Genomic DNA, 23,721 nt, shown 5'->3' with positions numbered 1-23,721 from the left:
CAGAAGATTGTGTTTATTTATTTTTTCCCCCAAAGGTCCACAGGAAGTCTTTCACAGTCCTGCATGTACAACCCCACACACACGGCAGGGCTTTTAACAGTGCCAGGAAATACACATATAATAACACGTAAATATTGCTATCTATATACTCTAAACCTTTCAAATAAGTATTTCTTAATAGGACATTTTTTTCATCAGCCCCGGGCCTCATTCAGCCTCTTTCAGCAAGTTCAGTTTCCATCCGTGGTACATTCGTGTGTTTTCTCACAGGCAGGTAGAGACAAACGAAGCGCCGCCCGGTCAATATGAGCAGCTGAATACCGTAAAGCTACTCTGAGATGAGAAGGTTTCCAGGTCGGTTCCTCGTAGATTAAAAGGAAAACCTGGTAGAAAACCCCTTTAAACTGAAGCACAAAGGTGATAGAAAGCTAGGAAACTATTCAGGCTATTGAGTATGATTAAAAAGAGCATCACCAGCATCAATATGTGAAGAGTTCAGGTCCAAAATGAGATATCCACCATTTAGAAAGAAAGTGACAGACTATTACAAAATGATTAATAGAACAAACTGAATAGAACAAAATAAAAAAAACCATAATAGTTTATTCCTTTATGAAAGATAGGAGGTAAACTGAACACTTTAACACACAGGATCCCCTAAATGTTATAGATATTGAATGATGAACTTGACAAAGGAAAGCACGTTTTCTCCAAAATGGCTGTATAATGTTTTGGAACCAAACTCTTCATTTGTTACATCCAACATAAGAGGCCTTCTGGTAAGTGATTTATTTTGGTTGTACCACAGACATTTGTATGCAATGGAAGTAAACTCACTTATAGCAATAGACGACGTATAGCAAAACAATGACAACAAATAAAACAATAGACATTTGAGATAAAGTGCACAAGTGCTCATTCAAAAAAAATCACTCAGATAGTGGGACAAACAAATACATTCATCAAGAGTCCATTCATTCATTCTAGTATCTTGTGAATTTGTCTGCCTTACTTTTGTTTCTCTATTGATGGTCTGTGAAAGGGAATATCTCTCTCTCTGTATCTCTCTCTCTCACACACTCACACACACACACTCAAAACAACATTCAAGTGGGTGAAAGTAGTAATCAAAGTCAGTGTGTGTGTGTGTGTGTGTTGTGTGGGTCAGTGAGAGTCTTCAGCTCAGCACTGGTCCGACCACCTGAAACACACCAGAGCCATACAGTGACGGAGTTCTGACAATGACAGGCTGTCTTCTTAGTTGCTAGGCAACATCAGCTTAGCATTAGCATTCTGTTTGGAGCTATTTGTGTATTCATGTGCTATCGGATATATCAGAAAAGCTTGGAAATTTCACATGAACGCCCTCCAAAGTCAGATGATTAAGTCGGAAATTCTGAGAAAATTTTGCTACCCAATTTTTTCTGCCAAATTTTGTAGTGTTGACCTTTAACCTTCTCAACAAGGCGATAAACCCAAGTTTCGTGTCAGTCAACAGAAACAAAACACAAACACATTATTGCAAATTTGTTGTTAGCCAGACTAAACTAACTAACATTTGTTTGAATGAAGTTCATCAAATTAGCTTGTTTAGCTGCAGGACGGTTTATTTTTAGTCTTCCGGGTTTGATTTTCTGACGTAATAGCACATGAACACAACATCGTTTAGCAGCCAATGTCATAAAATAGAATAGAATAGAATAGAATCTTCCCTCAGTGTATTTCACCCACAGAACATTGATTCAGATTCTCTGGTTTCACTGCAGCCACATCATTGTCAGGACTCGATCTATGTATTTTTTGAGCATGGACTCTCTCTCTCTCTCTCTCTCTCTCTCTCTCTCTCTCTCTCTCTCTCTCTCTCTCTCTCTCTCTCTCTCTCTCTGTGCGGGGCAAGTGAGATTCAAGTGCAGACGTAAACTAAACTCTCGCCAGTGTAACAGGAACTTGCTGCCCCTTTCAAACCTTCCACACAAGACGTGGCTCATGCAGACTCATGCGCCTGGCAAATAATACGCTTTCAAGGTCTTTTGGATATAAATAGGGGAAAAGAGGAAAATAAAGCCAACAGAGTCGAGTACAAAGTCCACACTCATTCACACATTGTTATAAACATCTCCTTCGTCCTCAGTACAAATCTATTTTCCTCACAATCCTTCACCCACTGCTATGCTTGGTGACGTTTCACCTTATTTAATCGTTTCGTTTTTGCAATATTTCTTGTGGCAAATTTGTACCTCTTGTCTTGCTTTTTTTTTCTTTTCTTTTTTTTTTTTGCTTAAGTAGCCAAGGCATTTTGCACCAAGAAGTAAACATAAATCGTCATCTTATAAATCTCAGAGGTAGAACCCTGACAATTTACTCAGTGAGGAGATTGACAGGTCGATAGATAAGACAGACAGACGAAAGTAAACGAAGGCTGTCCGCGTGTAAGACGGTTTCTGTGAGTCGAAAAAGCAGCAAAAGGGAAACGACGACAGAAGAAAAGCTATGAAGTCGGGGAAAGCTAAAACATACAGTCGTTGGGGGGGTTTGTTAGTTTGTTTTTGTGCAATCCTGAGAGCCGCTGGTCTCAGATGTAGAGGATGACGTTGCTGTCGGCGGGACAGTGAAGGCCTTCGGTGGAGGGGTTCAGCGCCCGGCAGGAGGACGGCTGCGGCTGCTGGCCGGACGCCGGGCGGCAGCTTTTCGGGTGAGGCGAGTCGCATTCGTCCGACGTCAGCTCCGCGATGTCGTCCGACTGCGTGTCCGACATCTCCAGGTCGCTGCGGATGCTCTCCGGCTGCGCCAGGGTGACGTCGCGAAGCCCCTCCCTGATGGACGCTCCCGGCGACAGCCCCAGCGCCGAGCCGGACAGAGCGCCGCCCCTTCTGGAGCTGCAGTCCTGAGGCTCCTCGCCTCCCGAGGCGGTCGCCATGGCGGCAGAGCCCGGGGGCGGGGTTAGGTCCTCTTCGCTGGTCAGGTAGAGATGGCTGGGTTTGGTCTCGATGTCCACCTGGATCTCCAGGTTAGTACACTCCCTGCAGAGAGAAACGGATTCACACACAGAGCGGTCAGGCAGATGGTTCACATCAAATCAGCCTCAGTATCCAGGAACCTGGACTTGACAGACTAGATATCGCTGCTGTCGGATAAAAACCTGGTAACATCAAATATCAACTTTTCAGACATTTAGAAAAACATTATTTTCAGCTTGACAACCATACATTATTTATTTTTTGTTAAATGTTCTTTGCAAGTACAAATATTTCCTGCAACAGCAGCCAAATGCAGATATCTCTGATGTGATGTTTGTTTACTGCAGTTTTAATCAAGATGAAGAAGGGCTAGGTTAGAATCTGCTTAGTAAAGCTGCCGCTAATCTAAAGAGGGGTTTACGCAGTTCGAGGCGTTGCTGCAGACGAGACAACATGAGATCAAGGCACCAACCTGCCAAGTCATCAGATTAGTTCTAATTCTGTTATCTCAATCTCATCACACCAAATAAAACCTGATGGAGCGGTAGACAGATCTGAAACCTGACACCTAACAAAACGTTGGCTCTTGATCTGACAGTGTGTTTTGTGTGTGTTTGAGTGAGAGTGAGAGTGACAGGAGAGTGACACCCAACACACACACACACACACACACACACACACACACACACACACTTAGACTAATACACAGGGCAGGGAACATAATATAAAGCTGATATTTATCTAGATGCTTTGCCAAGATCGTTTGTGAACATTCATGCAAATAAAGCACATTGATTTGAACTGAATTGAATTGACAAGATAGAGATAGAGACAGAAGAGAAGAGAAGAGAAGAGAAGAGAAGAGAAGAGAAGAGAAGAGAAGAGAAGAGAAGAGAAGAGAAGAGACGAGAAGAGACGTGAGTCTCAAGTGATCCGATCAGAAAAGGGACAATCCAAGATAAAACAGGAAACAGAGGAAGATGAAAAACACCAAAGAAGAAGAAGAAGAAAAGCCCAAAGAAGAAGAAGAAAAGCCCAAAGAAGAAGAAGAAAAGCCCGTCCCGTGTCACCTGTCAGGTAGGGTGTAGGAGGAGATGATGGATCCGGCCATGCCTCGGGTGCTGGCACAGTCGCTGCCCGCCCCCAGGCTGCCTGTCTCCCTCTGGGCCGACTCTTTAGCCAGCTCCCCTGCCTGCACCTCCAGCCTGGAGGAAGAGGGGAAATCAATTATCAATCAATTATAACGCTCAGTCATACAGCCTTATAAGTACTTTGAGTTAACATGAATGAAGAGCAAAAAACACACCAGCTTGACATATTTAATATTACCATTATGGAGCTTTTATTAGCTGTTAGTTAGCTTGTTTGTCTGTCTGTCAGCACGATATTTCAAAAACTTATAAATGGATTTCCATGAAATTTGGTCGACAGATTGGCTTTTGGACCATGGAACAATTGATTCGATTTTGGTGGTGATCCGCATCTGGGATTGTCGTTGTTCAACCATAACTATGAAACTAGCAGAGACAGAGACTTGACTCCAAATCCTAAGGGTGTTTGCAGGGTCAGGAAATCAATTTAACTTAAAATGTAAGTGATAGGAATGATGTGTTTGGGTGTCACAGTCAAGTTGGAGAATCGTTCAGCGTTGGCGGAGGTTTGTGCTCTGGGACTGCCTTCTAGTTTAAAGAGCAATAACAGTGGAGTCTGTTCAGTTCCCTCGTGCTTACAGACATTACCCATTTGATATAATCACCAAAAAATCAATAAAAGAAATTGCTGTGAGTGACACTGATTCAAAGCACATCTTCTAATGATTATTAATGGTGTTTCTGTTTTATTAGGTGACAGAACAAAACAGAACAGAACGGAACGGAACGGAACGGAACGGAACGGAACGGAACAGAACAGAACAGAACAGAAAAGAACAGAACAGAATAGAACGGAACGGAACGGAACAGAACAGAACAGAACGGAATAGAACAGAACGGAATAGAACAGAACGGAATAGAACAGAACAGAATAGAATAGAATAGAATAGAACAGAACAGAATATAATAGAACAGAATAGAATAGAACAGAATAGAATAGAACAGAATAGAACAGAACAGAACAGAATAGAACAAAACAGAACAGAACAGAACAGAACAGAATAGAATAGAATAGAACAGAATAGAATAGAACAGAATAGAACAGAACAGAACAGAACAGAATAGAACAGAACAGAACAGAACAGAATAGAACAGAACAGAACAGAACAGAACAGAATAGAATAGAATAGAATAGAACAGAACAGAACAGAGAGAAGGAATGATATGCAATAACTGTCATTCACGGGACTCGAACCTGTGATGTCATAACTACACCCAATTCAAATCATATCATTTTAACAGAGAGCAGGGCAGCCCTGAATCACCCAGCAGCTCTAGATATAACTATTAAGACACAGAGAAAGCTGACAGATCCTTCCCTGACCCTTACCTGCTGTACTTGCCGGTGCGGGTCCCCAGGGCGCCGCCTGCCAGGGTGTTGAAGTGCGGGGTGTCACCCAGCGCCCCGGGGGCCACGGACAGCCCCTCGCTGGGGGAGGTGGTGCTGAGGCCGCTGGCCGCCCCGTCCAGACTGCTCTCCCCGAGGCTGGGGGACTTCAGGGCCCGCCACGCATCGGCCACTGACAGAGGACGAGATATAAAATATTATTTACATGAGTGTGAGTTGTATCTATGTGCTGCAGAGCTGAAACACTGTCAAAGACTGAGGGTCGAATGTTGAATGAATGAACTGAATCTTTTAATTGGAATTTACAGATAAATAGATCCTTCACTGGAGCTGATGTACAATGATTTCAATCCAAACAGGTGGAATACATTCAACTCTAGGAATAATATCTAGAATTGCATTAAAATCAAATTCATCCAGTCAAAAGGATACAATAGATCCGTTATCTACGAAAGCCCATTGAGGACATATATTCATACAGTTTATTTACTCTGTTTTCCTGTGATAACAAGTTGACTTTCTTTGTTTTCTCGAGACATTGAGTTATTTATGTCATTATCTTGAGATATCTTGTTTTCTACCTGTATTATCTGTAATAGCAAGGCATAATGCTATTTCAGCCTGTGCCAGGACTCGATTAAAGAGAAATGTGATAGCCCTGCTCCTTTGACATTGCTCCACAGAATGATCATATGTTTGCTGAAATTATTTTAAAAGCAAAATCTCTCATTATCTCTGGAAAAAACAGAATGTGTTAACTCCTCAATGGGCTTCTGTAGTTTCTGACATCCAAATGTTATCATCTGTTGGGTTTGGTTTCCTCACCTGTGATTGGTCCGTCGTCCTCGTCGAAGTCTATCCGTACGCCCCGCCCCTTCCCTCTGCTCACACCGCAGCCCCCGCCCCGGCACAGAGAGATGGGCACCACGCCGTAAACATACGCCAACATGATGGGCACGCCGATACCTGAGGGGGCAGAGAGAGGGAGATACTGATATCATGATACACAGGTTTCTTCCCTGTCATGACAATTGGGCTTTTGACTTTTGTATTTTCAGAGTTTTAGAGAAAGCATAAGAGAGAGGAGTGTAAAAAATCAAGCTAAGGAAGATGCAGATTCATTAGGTTTAGGGTTCTTCTTGAATTTAATATTTTGGTTTATGTTTGTGTTTGTTATGTTTGAATTTCTGCTTGGTTCAATGGTGTAGACATGTATATCATGGCAATAAAGTTCACTGAATTCGAAAAAAAACAACAAAAAAAACCTGAAAATTAAGTGAGAGCGACAGAGCAAGAGAAAGACAAGAGAGAGCAAGACAGTGGATAGCGAGGAAGAGAGAACAGGAGAGAGAGACAAACAGGAGAAAGAAAGAAAAAATTAAGAGTAAGACAGACGTCGTGCAGAGATGACATTTTGAGACTATACATGAATAGTTCATTTCCAAAATCTTATATATCCATTTGGAAAAACAAATATCTGGTCCAATTCCATATCTCTAAAATGTAAAAGGTCTAGTCTGCGAAAGTGTTTTTGTAAAGCAAGGATTTCAGTTATCAGCTATCCTTTAAGAAGTAGAATCTGTTTTGGTCGGTGCTATCATTCATGGTGTAACAGTAGAAGTCTTGTGAAGTGAGATCCTGATGTGTTTCTTACCGACGCTGACGGCAGCTATGACCGGGGCGGTGATGATGGACAGGGCCACGCCTCCTGTGATGGCCAGGTTCCTTCTGTGGCGAGAAGTCTTCTTCAGCTCGTAGTGGGCGTGGATCTGAGGAGAGGAGGAGGAGGAGGAGGAGGAGGAGGAGGAGGAGGAGGAGGAGGAGACGGAGAGGCTTTATCACACATCCCAAACACACACACACAGACCGGACTGGACTAAAGCAAGGCAGGGAAAGAGCTTAAAAGGTGCTACGTGTAAAATATACTTCCTTTGTGTTGATTCTACTTTAATTTGGTGATTTAGCGATTCATTTGGTCATTCTAATTACTCTACAGTGCTATTTCTGTCACACAGCTTTTCAAATTTCCCCTGAAAAGAATCAGATTTGCGTTGCATTAGAGGAACTAGGCCACTTTCCTTCTCTCACTAACAAACAGCTCCATTAACACTGACTGAACTGAGGTATTTCCTCAATAGGTTTACAGTCAGTAATACTCTGAGCTCCTGAAGGCTTTGGGAGATTTGAACAGCGACAAGAACAAAAACCTGAAACAGTGCGTGGGAGGACTGTTGTGTCTAATGTTCCAGTTAATCTTAACTATGTAGTTAAACCACTTCCAACAGTTTCCAACAGGCTGGTGATGAAATTCGCAGTTACACAAAGTCTCCACAAGGGAGAGCTGCGTTAATGCGGTGTGAAATTTCTACCAAATGCCCGTTCTCATGCAATATCCTGTCTCTTGCAGTTGTGTGGGAGATGTTTGCGTTTCAGCAAATAAGTGTCTGTCACTAACAATTTCCAGTCTCAGAAATGCGTGGCTGATAACAGAACAGCTGCACCGACCACAGAAACACCACACAGCCATGATACAGTCACTTCTCTGCAGATGTCAGTGGAATATTTTCAGGGTATCTGCAGGTTTTGGAAAGCCAAACTTAAGACTGTTTAAGACGCTTTTAATGCTTCCTGGAAATGGATTTATGAGCAACTTAACAGTCAAAAATAAAGGAACAATTTCTAGGGCAAGGCATTGTGTATTAACCCGGTCCTAAGAGTCAACATCCATGTGGGTCAAACTTAATGTGACCAGCTGGAATGGCAAGTAATGAAACACAACATAAGAAGCTGCCGGTCTAATTCACATCTTTTGTTGAAACGACACAATTCATGGCATTTGCCGTATTTCATGTGCTTTACTTTCTCCACTCTGCCTCCACTGAATCTCACTGAATCTAAAGGATCTGTCAGCATCACAGTCTAATGTTATAGGAGCATCAAAGTGAAACTAATTTAGGAGTTTTTTAGACTTTTTAAGGACCCTGATTTACCAAAGGCTTGTGCTCTCAGTATTTATCCCTCAGCCGTGGGTTTTTGGCTTGAATATTAAATGAACTCCTGCCTCCAATAACAGTCTGTCTTTAATGAATACAAGGTCGGTCTGGTTGCTGAAGCAAATATTAGCATTTTTATGGTGTTCAGAGGAACTGAAAGTACTTTCCCTTATTTCAAGGAAATTCTGAATAAGTTTCAGAATGATCGCCAAGAGAGAGAAACCAAGAGAGGAACGCTTTCAGTGTAATTCTGTAATGTTGTGAATTCCCAGAAAATGAGCGAGAATCATTGTGAAAGAATGACTTTGGAAGTGCTATCAACCATTTCTCTGTATTGCTACAAGACTGTGGTTTTCCACTTCTGGTTTCTTTAGTAGTCCAGGCTATGACGAGTTACACATGAACTGGTCGTAAGATTAAAAAAGTGTGAATGACATCACTGTCAGCTGAAAAGGGGACAGACAAAAAGGGAGTTTTTCTCTATAGTTTTCGACCTTATGACTTTATAGTCATCAAGTTAACTGACAAAACTTGAACAAAGTGTCAGTTTCATAAATACTTCACATTACCTCATTGACACTGAATCGTTTCCCCTCTCACCCCATATCTTCCTCCTCCTCTCACTCTAATTTGCTCCTATCTTGAAAACAAATTCCCCTCTTCCTCTCTCTGCAGCTCTTCATTTGATTTCATTTTCCTAGCACTCTGTATATATCGAGGATTTAGTGCGAAAGAGATGTACACATCATTTTGGCAGAAAATATTATATATCACTGGAAAGCTGTTGTTGAGCTCCTATCTGATGGTCACTTTTGTAATCATAAACAAAATTCAAATAAAGGGGAAAATCCAAAAGAATCAAATCTCTAAGACTCAACCCCTCAACTCAATTTGGTGCAAAAAATTAGGTAACTGCACTTGACGGCTTTTTATAGAACACCAGTTTTCTGAAAGGTAATCTCTGTAAAAATATAAACAGCTCCTATGTTATGTTTTGAATAAAAGGATAGAAGATGTAGAACCCACATACCATTGCTCAAACGGTTCCTTTATTCACTGACAGACTGAATAAAGGTACTGAATTGGGGCTGAAACATTGTCTTTTTAATCTTTCAGTTAACAAAGGTACCATGTGAGCAACAGTGTGCAGGTTCTACGCTTTCTGTCCTTTGATATCAACTCATCTGTGCTTTTATCTTATTTACTTATTGTTTTTATTTATTTATCCTTATTCTGGCCTGATGAGGTTATAGTGTTTACCGTAGTATGTGAAATATGACCAAGCTGACTGTGTTGTGTTTTTCTTTTAGTTGCTGTGTATTATATGTTGTTGATTTTTTTTTTTTTTTTTTTTTACTGTACTACTATGTCACTGTCACAAGCGCTTTACATTATTTTCAATTTTTGTTTAAAAACCAATAAACAAAGTTCATAAAAAAAAACAAAAAACTCATCTGTGCTTGATCTGTGTGTGTCTATAATAATGTTTTGAATTAAAAGCATGCAATGACTTAAAGTTTAGTTTTTGCTCTGCTATAAAATGAGGGAAAATGTCACATGCGCTTCCTTCGCTCTAAACACTCAACACGATCATTTTAGGATCACAGGATTTCACTCAATCCTATAGCGGTTCGCCACGGTGCTGAAACTTCTTCTACTGGTGTGAGTCGCACAGGACGAGCGGATTTCTCACCTTGCGGCCGACGTAGACGGGGATGCCGATGACCATGGCGGGCACGGCGATGCCGGCGATGAGGGTGATGCCGACCGGAGCTCCGATCAGCGTGCCCAGCTGCCACAAGATCTTCTTCTTCCTGCTCCACGGCTTCTTGCCCCAGAACGTACAGCCGGATGGACTGATGGAGGGAAGGAGGGAGGGAGAGAGAGAGAGAGAGAGAGAGAGAGAGAGAGAGGGGGGAAGGAGACAGGAGGGACAGGTGGAAGGAAGGAGGGAGGGGAGGAGAAGGGGAAATGCAGAGATAAGGGGGGAAATGTGTAGAGAAAACCAGAAGAAGAGAGCAGTTTAAAGTTAGAACAGTTTAAATTTAAACATCTGAAACAACATAAAAACTGAAGTGAAAACGGATGGCGATGACTTCAGAGAAAATATCACAAAGCACAGAGAGAGGGGAATCACTTTACTGCCTCTTACTCACTGTTACACACATCAGATGAAGGCACACACACACACACACACACACAGACAGAAATACACATAAACACACTGTCTCACACACACTGTTTTATTGTCTGTTACTCACTGTTACACACACACAGGTGTCAGATTATGACTAACGAGGGGATCTGAGTCAGGGAGGATGGGGTGTTTTCCAATACAATGGAAAACATCTATTCATTTAGTGTGTGTGTGTGTGTGTGTGTGTGTGTGTGTGTGTGTGTGTGTGTGTGTATGAACAAGGACTTTAAATAGGGAGTTTGGGTATAAGGTTACTGTTAGGAATTAGAGACTGAACCACATCATCATAAGTGTAGTTAAACAATATCTGTGTGTGTGTGTGTGTGTGTCTGTGTGTGTGTGTGTGTGTGTGTGTGTGTGTGTACCTGAGGTAGTGCAGGTCGGAGATCTCCTTCATGCAGAGCCAGCAGAACTCGCAGCCGCAGACGGCGCAGGTCATGTGATTGCAGCTCCCGTCGTTCATCTTGATGATGTAAGCGCCGCATCGCGGGCAGGGCTTGATGTCATCAGCTGGGGACAGAAACAGGACGCGGTCGGCGGTTAGTGGCATCATCACTTGTGTCACGATTAAGTACTTTTTCTTGTGTCTGGTTAAAAAGTTCAAAAGGTTAAATTCAAAACTCCAAAAAAATAATACAAAAGTCTTTCCTTGATTCCTTGTTATGTCTGTTTAAAATGAGTAATCTAAATAGCTTAAATATTGTATGTAGGCTATGTAGACATTAATTTATCTATGTATACATGTATGTATGCACTGTATGTACGTATGCATACATGAAGAGTCAAAAGGGTTAAAAATACAAAACTTTTCAAGTATTCGCTTGCATTTGTTAGGTCTTGTCAAAAACAAAAGGTTAAACTAGTTAAAATGCGAGCGGTACAACTGTCTTCTTCAGTGTTTCTTTGACTCTTTCTCTCCTGGCATCAGAATCAAAGCTCATTAGAGAAATGGATCGGGCAATCGGAGCAGTTTGTCCTCTAATGCTTTTTGAGGAAAAGCCAGGAAGTTGCAGGGAATCCATTAAATGTGTGTTTCGCTTCTGGATGCTGGGAACCGACTCTGCGCTTTAAAAGGGCGTTTTGACTCAGAATGACTCCGGCAGATTTGCCAGACGGGGTGGGGGGGGGGCGCGGGGGGGAGGGAGGTATTGTTATTGTTTGTGTACACTGTGTGCTGCTGACATAGCGTGACATACTCTCTCACTTTCTCTTTCTCTCTCTCTCTCTCCCACCCTCTCTTTCTTCCTCTCCCCTTTCTATTCCTTGTCTCTCTCTCTCTCTCTCTCTCTCTCTCTCTCTGTCTCCAGTGGAATAAATGCCAGGCATAGACAGACAGACACATGACAGACAGACAGACAGACAGACAGACAGACACCTGGTTTCTGTGAGTCAGTACCAGCCGATTGTTGTCAGACCCTTTGCATATTTGGCAGACCAACGAAGACTGGAAGTGGTTTATTAAGCAAAGAGAGAGTGAGAGAGAGAGAGAGAGAGAGAGAGAGAGAGGACTGAGGACAGCCGGAGGGTTTTATCTAATAGACTTTTAATCAAAATGGGATTATAGACACACATACATGCATGTACGCACGAACAAGCACGGATTTTTGTTGTTTTTTTTTGTCTTTTTGACATTTGGTCTGCCTCTCTCCATCTCTACAACAAGTATACAGGATACAGGATTATGTAAACATAGTATAGGATGCATTGACCATTTCAAGGCAAAAATGCATTTGAGGTATTAATCTCCTCAGGCTCATTGATGAGGGTTTTTGGACACTTAGACATCAGATTCAATGACTTTTCAATGACTTTCAAGGTCTTGTGAAATTCAAGGACTCAAAACCGGCATGGCATTAGTCAAAATCGGTCGTCACAGAGGCCTATTTTTGTATTAATGGTCTTGTCAAGTCTCCAGGGTTTTCCTCATGTGAAGTGTTGACCCTCGGACAAAAAGAGATGAGGCATACTGATGAGTTTGGCTGATATATTTTAATTTTTTAAAAAATCAAGTACTTTCAGGGCCATCCATTCATTTTCAAAAACTTTCAAGGCTTTATTTTATTTTCTCAAATCCACAAACTTTGAACTTTGATTTTCAAGGCCTGTGGGAACCCTGTCTAACCAATAGGCTGCCTTGCCGCTCCGGGGCTAACACACACACACACACACACACACACACACACACACACGCACACACACAGGCACATCTGAGCACCGAAGCACTTCTTCCGCTCTTCTCAGCGCTGTTTGAAAGAAGATGCTGCAGTTAAAAGCGAAACTATCGAGTGGGGGAAGTGCGATATAAATAGCGGCTCATGCCTGGTTGAACTTCGCACCTTCGTGAGTCGGTTGTGCAGACGGGCGCCGCTCTGACAGACTGAGGGAGACAGATGTGCCGTGAGCAGCGACAGCAGAGACAGAGAGCACCCAGGGGTGTGAGAGAAATGTTGAAAACGGAATTGCTGGGGTAAAAGACTTTAGCCGTCTATTTCTGTCCGCATCACTGCATCAAGCACATATACATACACACACATGCACGCACACACACACACATACACAAACACACGCAAATACTGTGTTTGTATATGTGAATGTGTGTGTTTGTCTGGGTGAATTTGTGTGAAATTGTTTGTTATGATTGTGTGTGATCCAAGTACTTTCCGGGGAGGTTGAGTGGTTGTGTGTGTGTGTGTGTGTGTGTGTGTGTGTGTGTGTGTTCGTTCTTACCGGGGCCCTGCTCCTGTGTGTAGCTGGGGGAGTGGTTGCTGTGTGTGTGCAGGGACTGCGCCCTCTGCTGGCGGGCCGAGTCGCAGGTCTGGTTGGGATGCCAGGCCTGTTTGCAGTGGTAGCAGAACTCGGCCCCGCAGCCCTCCCTGCGACACACCAGCCTGGGACAGCTGGCACAGCCGGAGGCGATGACCGCAAACCTGAGAGAGAGAGGGGGAGGAGAGAGAGAGAGAGAGAGAGAGAGAGAGAGAGAGACAGAGGTGTTAACTGATGCAGAAATAACTAACCAATTCAAATGATGTCATCGGAAAGTCCGAGAAAATTTTGCTACCCGAGTTTCCAAGTTATCACACATCCATAACCTTTAACCTTCTCAACATGGTGGAAAAATCAAGTTTTGTCACTCAACAGTTATTAAACACTTACATACACATGCACCTTTATTAGCTACAGGTTTTTAGTTAGCCAGACGAAACATCCTACATAACATTTGTTATGTAGGAGGGCGTTCTGGGTTTGATTTTCCGACAAAATAGCATGTGAAGAAGGCACTGCTTAACAACAATGCCATGAGTTAGAATATAGAGGCTTCGCAGCTGCATCACAAATCTGAGGTCCAGTGGAGAATTAGCCGCTAACTAGCAACCAGGCAAGAACAAGAGAGATATCTCAAGAACATTAGTGTGGTCCATTCATGAACGCTATATGTAAAAGACCAAGTGAATGGTCCGATAAGGTACATTTGTTTCCAAATTGAACTTACTGAAACATCCACTAGTGGATCTATTTTTTTTGTTATGTTAGCTAGCTAGCTAACCAGCAAGCTAATTTAGCAAAGCAACTAATGTTAACTAGCCGATTAACACTGGCTCCTATGCAAATCATATGTGGTAACCAGACAGAGAGTAAACTGAACAGACACAGGTATGCGACAAAGGTCCTGGTCCGGATTCGAACCCAGGACGCATCAGCTAGCTAACCAAGCTGACATTATCTAAACACAAAATCGATAAGATGAACAGTGATTAAATGACCATTCTCCTACTAAAACAGCACAGAAATAAACCATGTCTATTCCACGGGCTAAGAGGTTGAGACTGCTGAGTAGTGAGTTTAGAAATGCAATTAACTGTTCTCAGCCTTTGTTGTCAAGAGCTGAAGACCTTCAATATGGCCGCTAGAGGACACGCTACATCACCTGACAACCTTCTATTGAAGGAGAAGAGAGAGACAGAGACAGACAGAGAGACCATTTGATCAATGGAGTAATCACTTATATAGTCACAATATTGGGAAAGAAGGAAAGAGAGAGACGGGGAAGTTAATCAATATGGAAATCACAAAGTTCCAATATTGAGAAAGGAGAGAGAGATTAGTTAATCAGTGGAGTATTCACTGTTGCAAAGCATGTGAATACTGCTGTAATGAATGGAGTTATTCTGGGAACAACCATTTTAAAAAATGTACCTTTCATTGACAGACTGTTATGAGGGTTAGAACTCCTCTGAATGTGACAATCAACATTACTGTGACTATTGATCACGACTGATTATCTGCTTAATTACTCATTGATGCCCATGTATTTTTTATATTTTACAACAGTCAACACTTAAAGTAAAGTAAATGTATTTTTCTGTAAGTCCTTGGAGAATAAATATCCACCTTGCAACTATAACAGACTAATCTTTGTCTTTTTCGTTAACTTAAGCCAGCGAGGTAGGAGGAGAAATGCTAAATATAGTTTACTAACAATATTGAGAAAGGAGGAAATTAAAGAGAAGGAGAAACAGATAGAGAGATAAAGCGTTTGTCAATCACTGGAGAAATCATAATAGAGGCCTGTCAGGAAATGTCGTCACCAACGGTTACGTGGGACAACATGTTGGAGGAGTGATAACAAAAGCAGATTGTTGTAACGGTGTTGTCTCTTTCCTCCCTGACAAAACAAAGACAATGCCTGTTTTCTTCGCGGCGGTAGGATGTTCAAGTTATACTATAAAAAGCAGAAGACTGAGGAGGAAGAGGTGGTAACATCACAAACTTTTATGTTTTTGGCTCTCCTCCAACATGGCGGCATGTCTCTCACAGCCACCTCTTCAAACACTGTGATGGCCTGTACTCAGGCATCTGGGGACGGAATAAACTGAAGGATACCAGAGGAGATGAGAGTTTGTTTTTTTGAGGACAAGATGAGACATGAGCTGGCATTCCTACAGGGAGACTTGTGCTTTTACAGTCGTAGCTATTGCAGAAATCCCTTCACTCTGCATCTGTGCTGCATTAGTGCTGCAGGATTTTCATAACACTTCATGGGAAGAGTGGACAAACAGTGCAAAAAATGCAGCAAGCTGTTAAAAATGGGGCGGCTTTGTGGCAACTGATAATGTCGTTATTGCTAAATAATGTAATACAAATGTCCCTGTAAATAGGTTAATAAAATCTTACTACATTAACTGGTGTTTATTACTTCATAAGTGATGTATTGTATTTTTAGCTAAATATTTGTAACTAATGATATAATGATAATATTGCCTGATAATGTAATAACTCGTAAAAATAAGAAGAATGTAATCACCTCACTTGTTACATTATTAGTCAATATTTTTATTACACTGAAGGGATATTTTTATTGCATTTTGGCAGGTTATTACATTATCTGGCAGTTAATACATTATCGGTTCTACGATGGTCCTCTGTATCACTGCTGTGATAAAACACATATCTGCAAAAAGTAGCCTATGTTTTTCAAGATTGAAGAAAAGAATGCTTATTTTCTCATCAACACCCGTTTGTTTTTTAAATTATCCTCTGGGTTTTTGTAACAGGTGTCGTGAACCAAAAGCGTCACAAATCTCACTCAGCGCTCGAATGACCGTGAAAAAACTTTCGATTCAGACGAGAGACAGACAAACACTGAAACAGCAGTTCTGTGTTTTTGTTTCTGCAACAGCAGCGCAACGCTCCCAGCTCTCCTCAGCAGAGCGGCAAAATGTCAAACGAGCAACGACTTCACACTTCATCTCAGGGGGCGCTTACACTTTAACTGTTTCCCTTTTAAAACAGCTGCTAAGAGCCACTTGATGCCCCGTTTCCACCCGCTACACTTTACAAGTTCCCATGTCCTTCAGCTCGCCCCGGGGCTTTGAGACGATCTGCGTTGTCTCCACAATGACACAAAGAAGTTGTCCACAAAAACAACAAGTACAGAGTGTGTGTGTGTGTGCTGTTATTCTGGCTAACTCGGGGGACTTGTTGCGGTACAGTGCACAGGTTGCTACGACAGCCTTTTCCTGGGAGAGCAACCCACGTCAACGCTGTCTCACGATTGGTGGATTCCACTGCGGTGCCGAGCGCAATATGGACTGACAGTACCGAGATAACAGAGAGAGAGAGAGAGAGAGAAGAGAGAGAGGAGAGAGAAGAGAGAGGGAGTGAAAGACAAACAGAAAGACAAAGAGAGGCAAAGCAAAAGAGATACAGAGAGAGAGAGAGAGAGAGAGCGAGAAGGAGAGGGAGAGAAAGGAGGAGAGAGAGAGGGAGTGAAAGACAAACAGAAAGCAAAGCAAAAGAGATGCAGAGAGAGAGAGAGAGAGAGATAGACAGAGGGAGAGAGTCACTGAAAGAGAGAGAGAGAGAGACAGCTAAGGGCGTCGTTGGCGAAACGCCTGAAATGTAAACATAAACTGTGAAGAGACGGACAGACTCTGGGAGAGACGGAGGAGGAGGAGAGGCGGAGGAGAGGATGGGGAATTTTATGAGTGTTGACATGCTGCGTGCTGCGAGGAAACGCACACAGACAGACAGTCCACCTGGGAATCCTGCTGAGCCTGTAAATGCCTGTTACAACACACACACACACACACACACGCACACACACACACGCACACACACGCTAACGCCAGGCGCTATTAAACACCAGGACAAGCCGAGTGCATGTTTGTCTGACACACACACTCACACATACAGAACATACGCACAAACGCATGCAAACACACACATGACATCTCACACAACAAAAAGGCACAGACATTTTCAGACACTTGTACACATACAAACACACACACACACACACACGCACATACACACACGCACATACACACACGCACATTGAGTCCAGCGGGTATGTAATGATCTCTTTAATTAAGTCCCAACTCCTGTTACCCCTGGCAACGCTCCCTCTATGCCGCATCGATAGTCGCCATAGCAACTGACAGCCAGAGGAGACAGCGGAGCACCACTCTTTGTTCTCACTGGATGTCCCGACCTGTCAATCACGCAGACCGAGACCTTATTGGCTGGAGGAGGGGAGCGGGTCAGGGGGAATCGGAGAGTTAAGAGGACGACTCAGATTTACCAGAGGACAGGTTTTATCTGAGCGAATGGCTGATAAAGACTTTAATTTAGTCATCTATCGGTGGATTTTGTAAAAAAAAAAAAAAAAGTGAGAGACAGAAACCTAAAGACAAAAGACTAAAATGTATAATATAAACTTGTAGGGTCTACTGTCCATAGTGTGTCTCTTTGCACTGCATGTGAGGTCCTGTTGTCCTTGTACCATGTGTCAGTATGTGTTGTTTTATTATGTTAGCTGTTGATATGCATCTCTGCACCAATACTACCTAGAAACATTCCTCTATATTTGTTGCATTTGGCAAATTAAGCTTTCCATGTTATGCAGTTTTCATGGTTTAGTTTTCAAATAAATTTAATTTATTTAGAAGGGTATTTATTGAATGAATTTGAAGACTTAGTCAGCCATAATATACTTGACTGACAACATAAGCTCTTCTAATTCAAATGGGGCAAACCTGCTGTTTGGAGGCATTTCAGGTTTGTCAGTAAAATGCTGCAAACTGGTCTGACTGGAAGGATTATAGCAACTGCTTAGTTAAGGGAGCCAATCAAGTTCAAGTCCAGTTGTGATGCGTTGACCGGAGTTAGCCTGAAAAGGCTGGTTAAAAACTTTCAATTACCCACTCAAACAACATACAATTTTATTTATGTCTTCATTAAACATCTACTGTATGATCATATATGTATATAAATAGAGCAAATTTTTAATTCCTACAATAGGGCCCATTTAAAAAAAAGCATTGCATGCTTGCTGAACTACCGCTGCACTTTGGCTCCATCCCAATGAGGAACTGTTTGGTAGCCATGGGAAAGTAATGAAGAAGACTGCCTTGCCTACTGATTTTCAAATATTCTTTTACCCTTGACTCTAATGAGCGTCTTTTTTTTTTTACAAACAGATTTGATAGGAGAAGCATCTCTTATCCCCTTTCAGTATGTGAGGAACTGTTTGGAACTAAGTTATGTTCTCTTTTCAGCCACTGAAAATTAACAATAAATGGTCTGGTAACTAACCGGATGTGTTATAGCTAATGCACTAATTTTGTTCAACTGAATAACATTTATGAATTAATTATCTGCAGATAAACAGATGCAGGATAAATGCATGATGAAGGACTCCTACAATGGCTGCCCTTGCACAGATTGTTCAAAATAAACAGAGAGCAGCCACATATTTTTAATCTACCATATGTAATGTATGTAAGTAATAGAGTATCACCCTGTTGGAACACAAATAGCCAACTACCACATTTTACATTGATTCTGTGTTTATAAATGTGTCTTGTGCTTCCATCTGTCACATTCTGTCACATCCTGTCATATATATTGTGTCTATTTGCTACCATAGGACAGCCAAATATTCAAATTCTAGTCTATTCTATTCTATTCTATTCTATTCTATTCTGTGCTCCATCCCAAGCTTCCATTAACTCAGCCAGTATTGATCTCATAGCTAACAAACAAAATCTGTCGAACGAGATAAGATGCCAAAATGAGGACACATTTGCATAACTTTCCTCAAGTGGGTTAAGATGCAACCACACACAGAAACAAACACACACACACACACACACACAGAAACAAACACACACACACACACACACAGAAACAAACACACACACACACATTCTCACTTACAAGCACGCAAAGTCAAACAGTTGCACAGGAGCAATTCACACTTATTGCAGACTTTCTGTAGAGGCCTATTCTCCAGTTCTCCCAGGTGTGTGTGTATGTGTGTGTGTGTTTGTGTGTCTGTATATGTGTGTGCACTTAGGTCATCCTCTCTCCCTCCAGGCCACTGCTGTGAATAATAATTTGGACTTAGTCGACTTGCCTGATTGAAATAAGCGGGGCGGTTACAGTGAGTCACTCTGCTGGCGTCAGACAGAGGATCGTCCCTTTAAATATGTAGGTCACTGCTTGGCCTTGCCATATGATGCTGCTGGCACTACTAAACACACACACACACTCAGACACACACACACACACACACACACACACAGTCAGACACACTCATACACTCAACCAAATACGAAGAGAGAAAGAGAGAAAGTAAAAAAGAAACAGAAACACACGTAGGGAGATTCACAGGAACACACACACACACACACACACACACACACACACACACAGGTATAGACACACACACACACACACACACAAACACACACACACATACACAAACACCCACACACAGAAACAGAGACACAAATACAAAGACACAGACACACACGGACAAACATCTGAAAAGACATAAAGGCAGAGACATACAAACACACACACACACATGCAAATACACACACACACACACACACACACACACACACACATACACAACAGCAGAGTTATGGCCTTCCCCTGTGACAATGCCAGCATTACTGTACCAAACCACAACAGAAAAATCTCACTGAATATCTGCGTTCTTCCTTCCCACACGGACAAGCACACACACACACACACACACACACACACACACACACACACAGACAAACACAAACACAATGAATCACTCGCTGCTTTATAAAACGCCTCTCATTTGTTCCAGAAAGTTCCCCGGACCGGACTGTTCCCCTCCCCAACCACAGGACCAGCTAGCAGCCTTTCTAACCCAGTTACAGTTTCACTCCTCCACTTTCAGATTTGTCTTCCTCAGCTTCTCTGACACAGCAGGTCACACTGGTTCCTGTTCTCACAAAACCACAAGGGTGAAATTCGGCAGAGAGAGCGCACACACACACACACACGCACACACACACGCACACACACACACACATGCACGCACACACACACACATGCACACACACTCACTCACACGCTATTTTATATTCAGTTTCATTTTGTATTTTAGATGCTTTGGCAATGCCGTCCATCTGGAATTCATGCCAAAAAGACAGAGTGTGCGGATGTGAGCGAGTGTGGGAGAGCGACAGAGAGACAAAGGAAAAAGAAAGAGGGAAGAAAAGAGAGAGGGAAAGAGAGAGAAAGGGGGTGAGAGGAAAGAGTGAGACAGACAGAGAGAGAGAGAGAGAGGGAGAGAGAGAGAGCGTCTACAGTCATTAGCCTGATAACTGATGAGATACAACTGGTTTCGGTTAACATTGTTTTGTGTGCTGAAAGGATTTAGAAGTGGGCACAGTGTGTCCGGAGTTAAATCTAATCTGTACTTTATCTGATTTTATCTGATTTACATTGCAGGGAATTCAAGAAGGCTACAGCAACCTAATAGCCAACAACAATGAGATGACAATAGTTGCAGAAGCTATCACTTTCTCCATTTTAATCTCAATATGCCCCACCTCTGTACAGTCTTTAGAGAAACGCTGATCTGAGTTACAGCATGTTCTTTCACAAATATGAAAGGACTTCTGGCAACGCTACCGGTAATTTAATCACACATATTTTTTTACCTCCTTTAGATATGGAGATGTTTAACGTTCCATTTTCCCACTTCTTATCTGACTCATATGTTTCTACTTTTCACTGTTACTCACAGTTATTGTTTTTATCACATGAGCAAGGTGAAACCTTTATTTCCTCAGGGGCATTAAAGATTTCAGTTTCAATTCAGTGAGTAGGTGACACATAAGTCCTCCAAGCTATTTTCTCCCAATTGTGTTGTTGCCAATTCCCAATACGCTCCACTGTCCCCATCATCGTGCGACCCCCCTGTTGACCGGGGAGGGTGTGGACGACCACGTGTCTCCTCTGAAACATGTGGATTCTTCAGCCTCTTCTTTTCCCCTGACAGCAAGAAGTTTCTCCAGGAGAGCCTAACGCATGTGGAGGTTCATCCTCTAAATCTTTTTCTTAGGTCTCAGCTAAATCTCCCCACAGATACAAACAACAAATACATCACTGAGACAGCAGCAAAGCTAAAAGGTCACATGTGGCTCAGATCCTAGAAACATGGAATAAACAGCAGTGAGGAGAGAGTGACAGACAGTCTCTTACCCGCAGTCGGGCGCCGGACACCACCGGCAGTCTGGATCGGAGGCGAGGCATCGCCGCAGCAGGAACTCCTCGTACTTCTCCAACAGCGCCGCGTCGTCCAAGATGTCCGCCACCTGCCGGGGCGCCAGTCGCTCGGCGCACTCGGGGCAGCTGAGCTGGACGCGGCTCTCGGTGATCTCGATGCGGAGGTACTGGCGCAGGCAGCAGAGGCAGGAGCGGTGGCTGCAGCCCAGCAGCTCGGGCAGCTGGTCGGCGGGCTGGCGCACCAGGCACAGGGGGCACTCCAGGAGGTCGGCCTCCCCGGAGGAAGGGGCTCCGCCCAGGGACGGCTGGCTGGAGGAGAGGGGCTCCGAGGGGCCGCAGGAGGCGGCGTCCTGGGGGGCCGCGGCGGCCGCGGCGGCCACGGAAGCAGTGGCTGTCGCAGAGGCCGGGGCGGGCGTCGTGTTCAAGGCAGCAGGGAGAAGCTGTTGGTGTTGTGTGTGGTGGTGGTGGTGATGGAGCTGCTGGGCTAAAGGGGTGGTCGCCCCTGCTTTTGCGCCCCGGGAGCCCCGCTTGCTGTGGAAGAGGCTGTGGAAGGAGATGCGTCCCTGGCGTTTTCCCGCCGCACGGCACTTTGGGTTGGGGACGCCACTCACCGAGGAGTGAGGCGACTCAGAGTCTTTTTCTGATCCCATTTTCCCACAAGAGACACACAGGGCCGGTTATTGTCCTCTTATACAGGTTATTATATCACAGAGAGAGCTGCGCAGACACACTGTGGCACAGACACACACTCTGTCTCACACACACAAGGGAGGATTTGTCCTCTAGTGAAACCCAAACTGGAATGCAAATGCTTCTCAGGCTCCTGGCAGAAAAACCTGAAGTCGGTCACCACCTTCTCTTCCTCTTACGAGAAACAAACGCTGATCAGGAAACAACTGTGCGAGATAACGGAGAAGTCAAAATGAAAGAGATTGCGTAAACCAGAAAAAAAAATCCCCTTCAACTCAAACAGAGTTTCTCTCAAACTTGGCAGCCAAAAGGTTCACAAAGATCAAAAAACAGCAAGTCTCCCGTCTCCCAGGCAGATCTTAGGGTCAAACATGATTGTAATTCTTACTGTCAACCAAAAAGACAAAAAAACAGACTAATGTATGTTTCAATGAATGAGTCTGTTGTTTAAAAAACAGAGAAGGTAACACAAAAATCCACAGAGCAGAGCTTGTTGGGCGACCAGTCAAAATGTTATAATTCCTCCGGTTTCGATCTGGTTCACCTCGGCTCTTTTCAGAATTCCTCCTCCCGTCGTTCCTCTTCCCGTCGGTCTCGTTGTGTGCCGGTCTCTGGCTGAATCTGTCTGTTCTGTAGGGAAGAAGAGAGCAGGAAGTTAGCACAAAGAGCATGCTCAGTATGACACACCTCTCTCTCGCTCTCTCTCACTCTCTCTCTCTCGCTGTCTCTCTCTCTCTTTCGTTTGCTCCTCCTGTGTTTCGATTTGATCATTAACTCTTGGGAGGCTGAACAGATAATCTGTCAGGGCCAAGTACACGTATACACACACACACACACACACACACACACACACACACACATACACACAACGAATGGTTCATACTTTATAATGAAACACCTCATCACTGTTAACACATTATTTGTGCAATACAAAGGAAATCTTATGCTATATTTGTTCAGGAACGGTTGAATACTCCAACATAAATCACACAGCTATTAAATACATGACATCACCTACCAGTCTGACCATTCATCCATCCATTCAAAACCAGAAACCCTGTCCTCCTCTCGCCTCTTCTATCTTTTCTCTCTCTCTCTCTCTCTCTCCCTCTCTCTCTCTATCACACACTGAGCACCACAAGCTCTTCCTCCACTTCACACTGCGCTGCTAGTGCCGTTGCCATGGTGACGCTCACTATGAGCGAGGCAAACAGCGACCCACTCTGTGACTCTGGCACTTATGTAGACGCATACACACACAAACACACACTCATACACACACACACACACACACACACACACACACACAATTGTGCATACACCCGTA

The 23,721-nt window shown here is 43.3% G+C and overlaps 1 protein-coding gene across 1 annotated transcript; it reads right to left on the bottom strand.

Moving 5' to 3' along the window:
- On the bottom strand, nucleotides 1-23,019 carry rnf19b (ring finger protein 19B). Its single transcript, XM_071521541.1, has 9 exons — nucleotides 21,681-23,019; nucleotides 13,374-13,573; nucleotides 11,012-11,156; nucleotides 10,143-10,305; nucleotides 7,111-7,225; nucleotides 6,282-6,422; nucleotides 5,439-5,628; nucleotides 4,028-4,162; nucleotides 1-3,020 (listed from the first exon to the last, which is right to left on the bottom strand). The coding sequence occupies exons 1-9, from the start codon at nucleotides 22,352-22,354 to the stop codon at nucleotides 2,573-2,575; spliced, it is 2,211 nt and encodes a 736-aa protein (XP_071377642.1). The 5' UTR covers nucleotides 22,355-23,019; the 3' UTR covers nucleotides 1-2,572.
- Between the last annotated feature and the right edge of the window lie 702 nt (nucleotides 23,020-23,721).

Source organism: Centroberyx affinis, unplaced genomic scaffold (genome assembly GCF_046629955.1).
Source record: "Centroberyx affinis isolate AG114_WGS23_722 - 3 ecotype Tasmania unplaced genomic scaffold, CSIRO-AGI_Caff_v1 ptg000895l_1, whole genome shotgun sequence".
Lineage (NCBI taxonomy): Eukaryota > Metazoa > Chordata > Actinopteri > Beryciformes > Berycidae > Centroberyx > Centroberyx affinis.
Note: the sequence above shows the minus strand (reverse complement) of the source record. Positions and strands in the feature narration are given on the sequence as shown.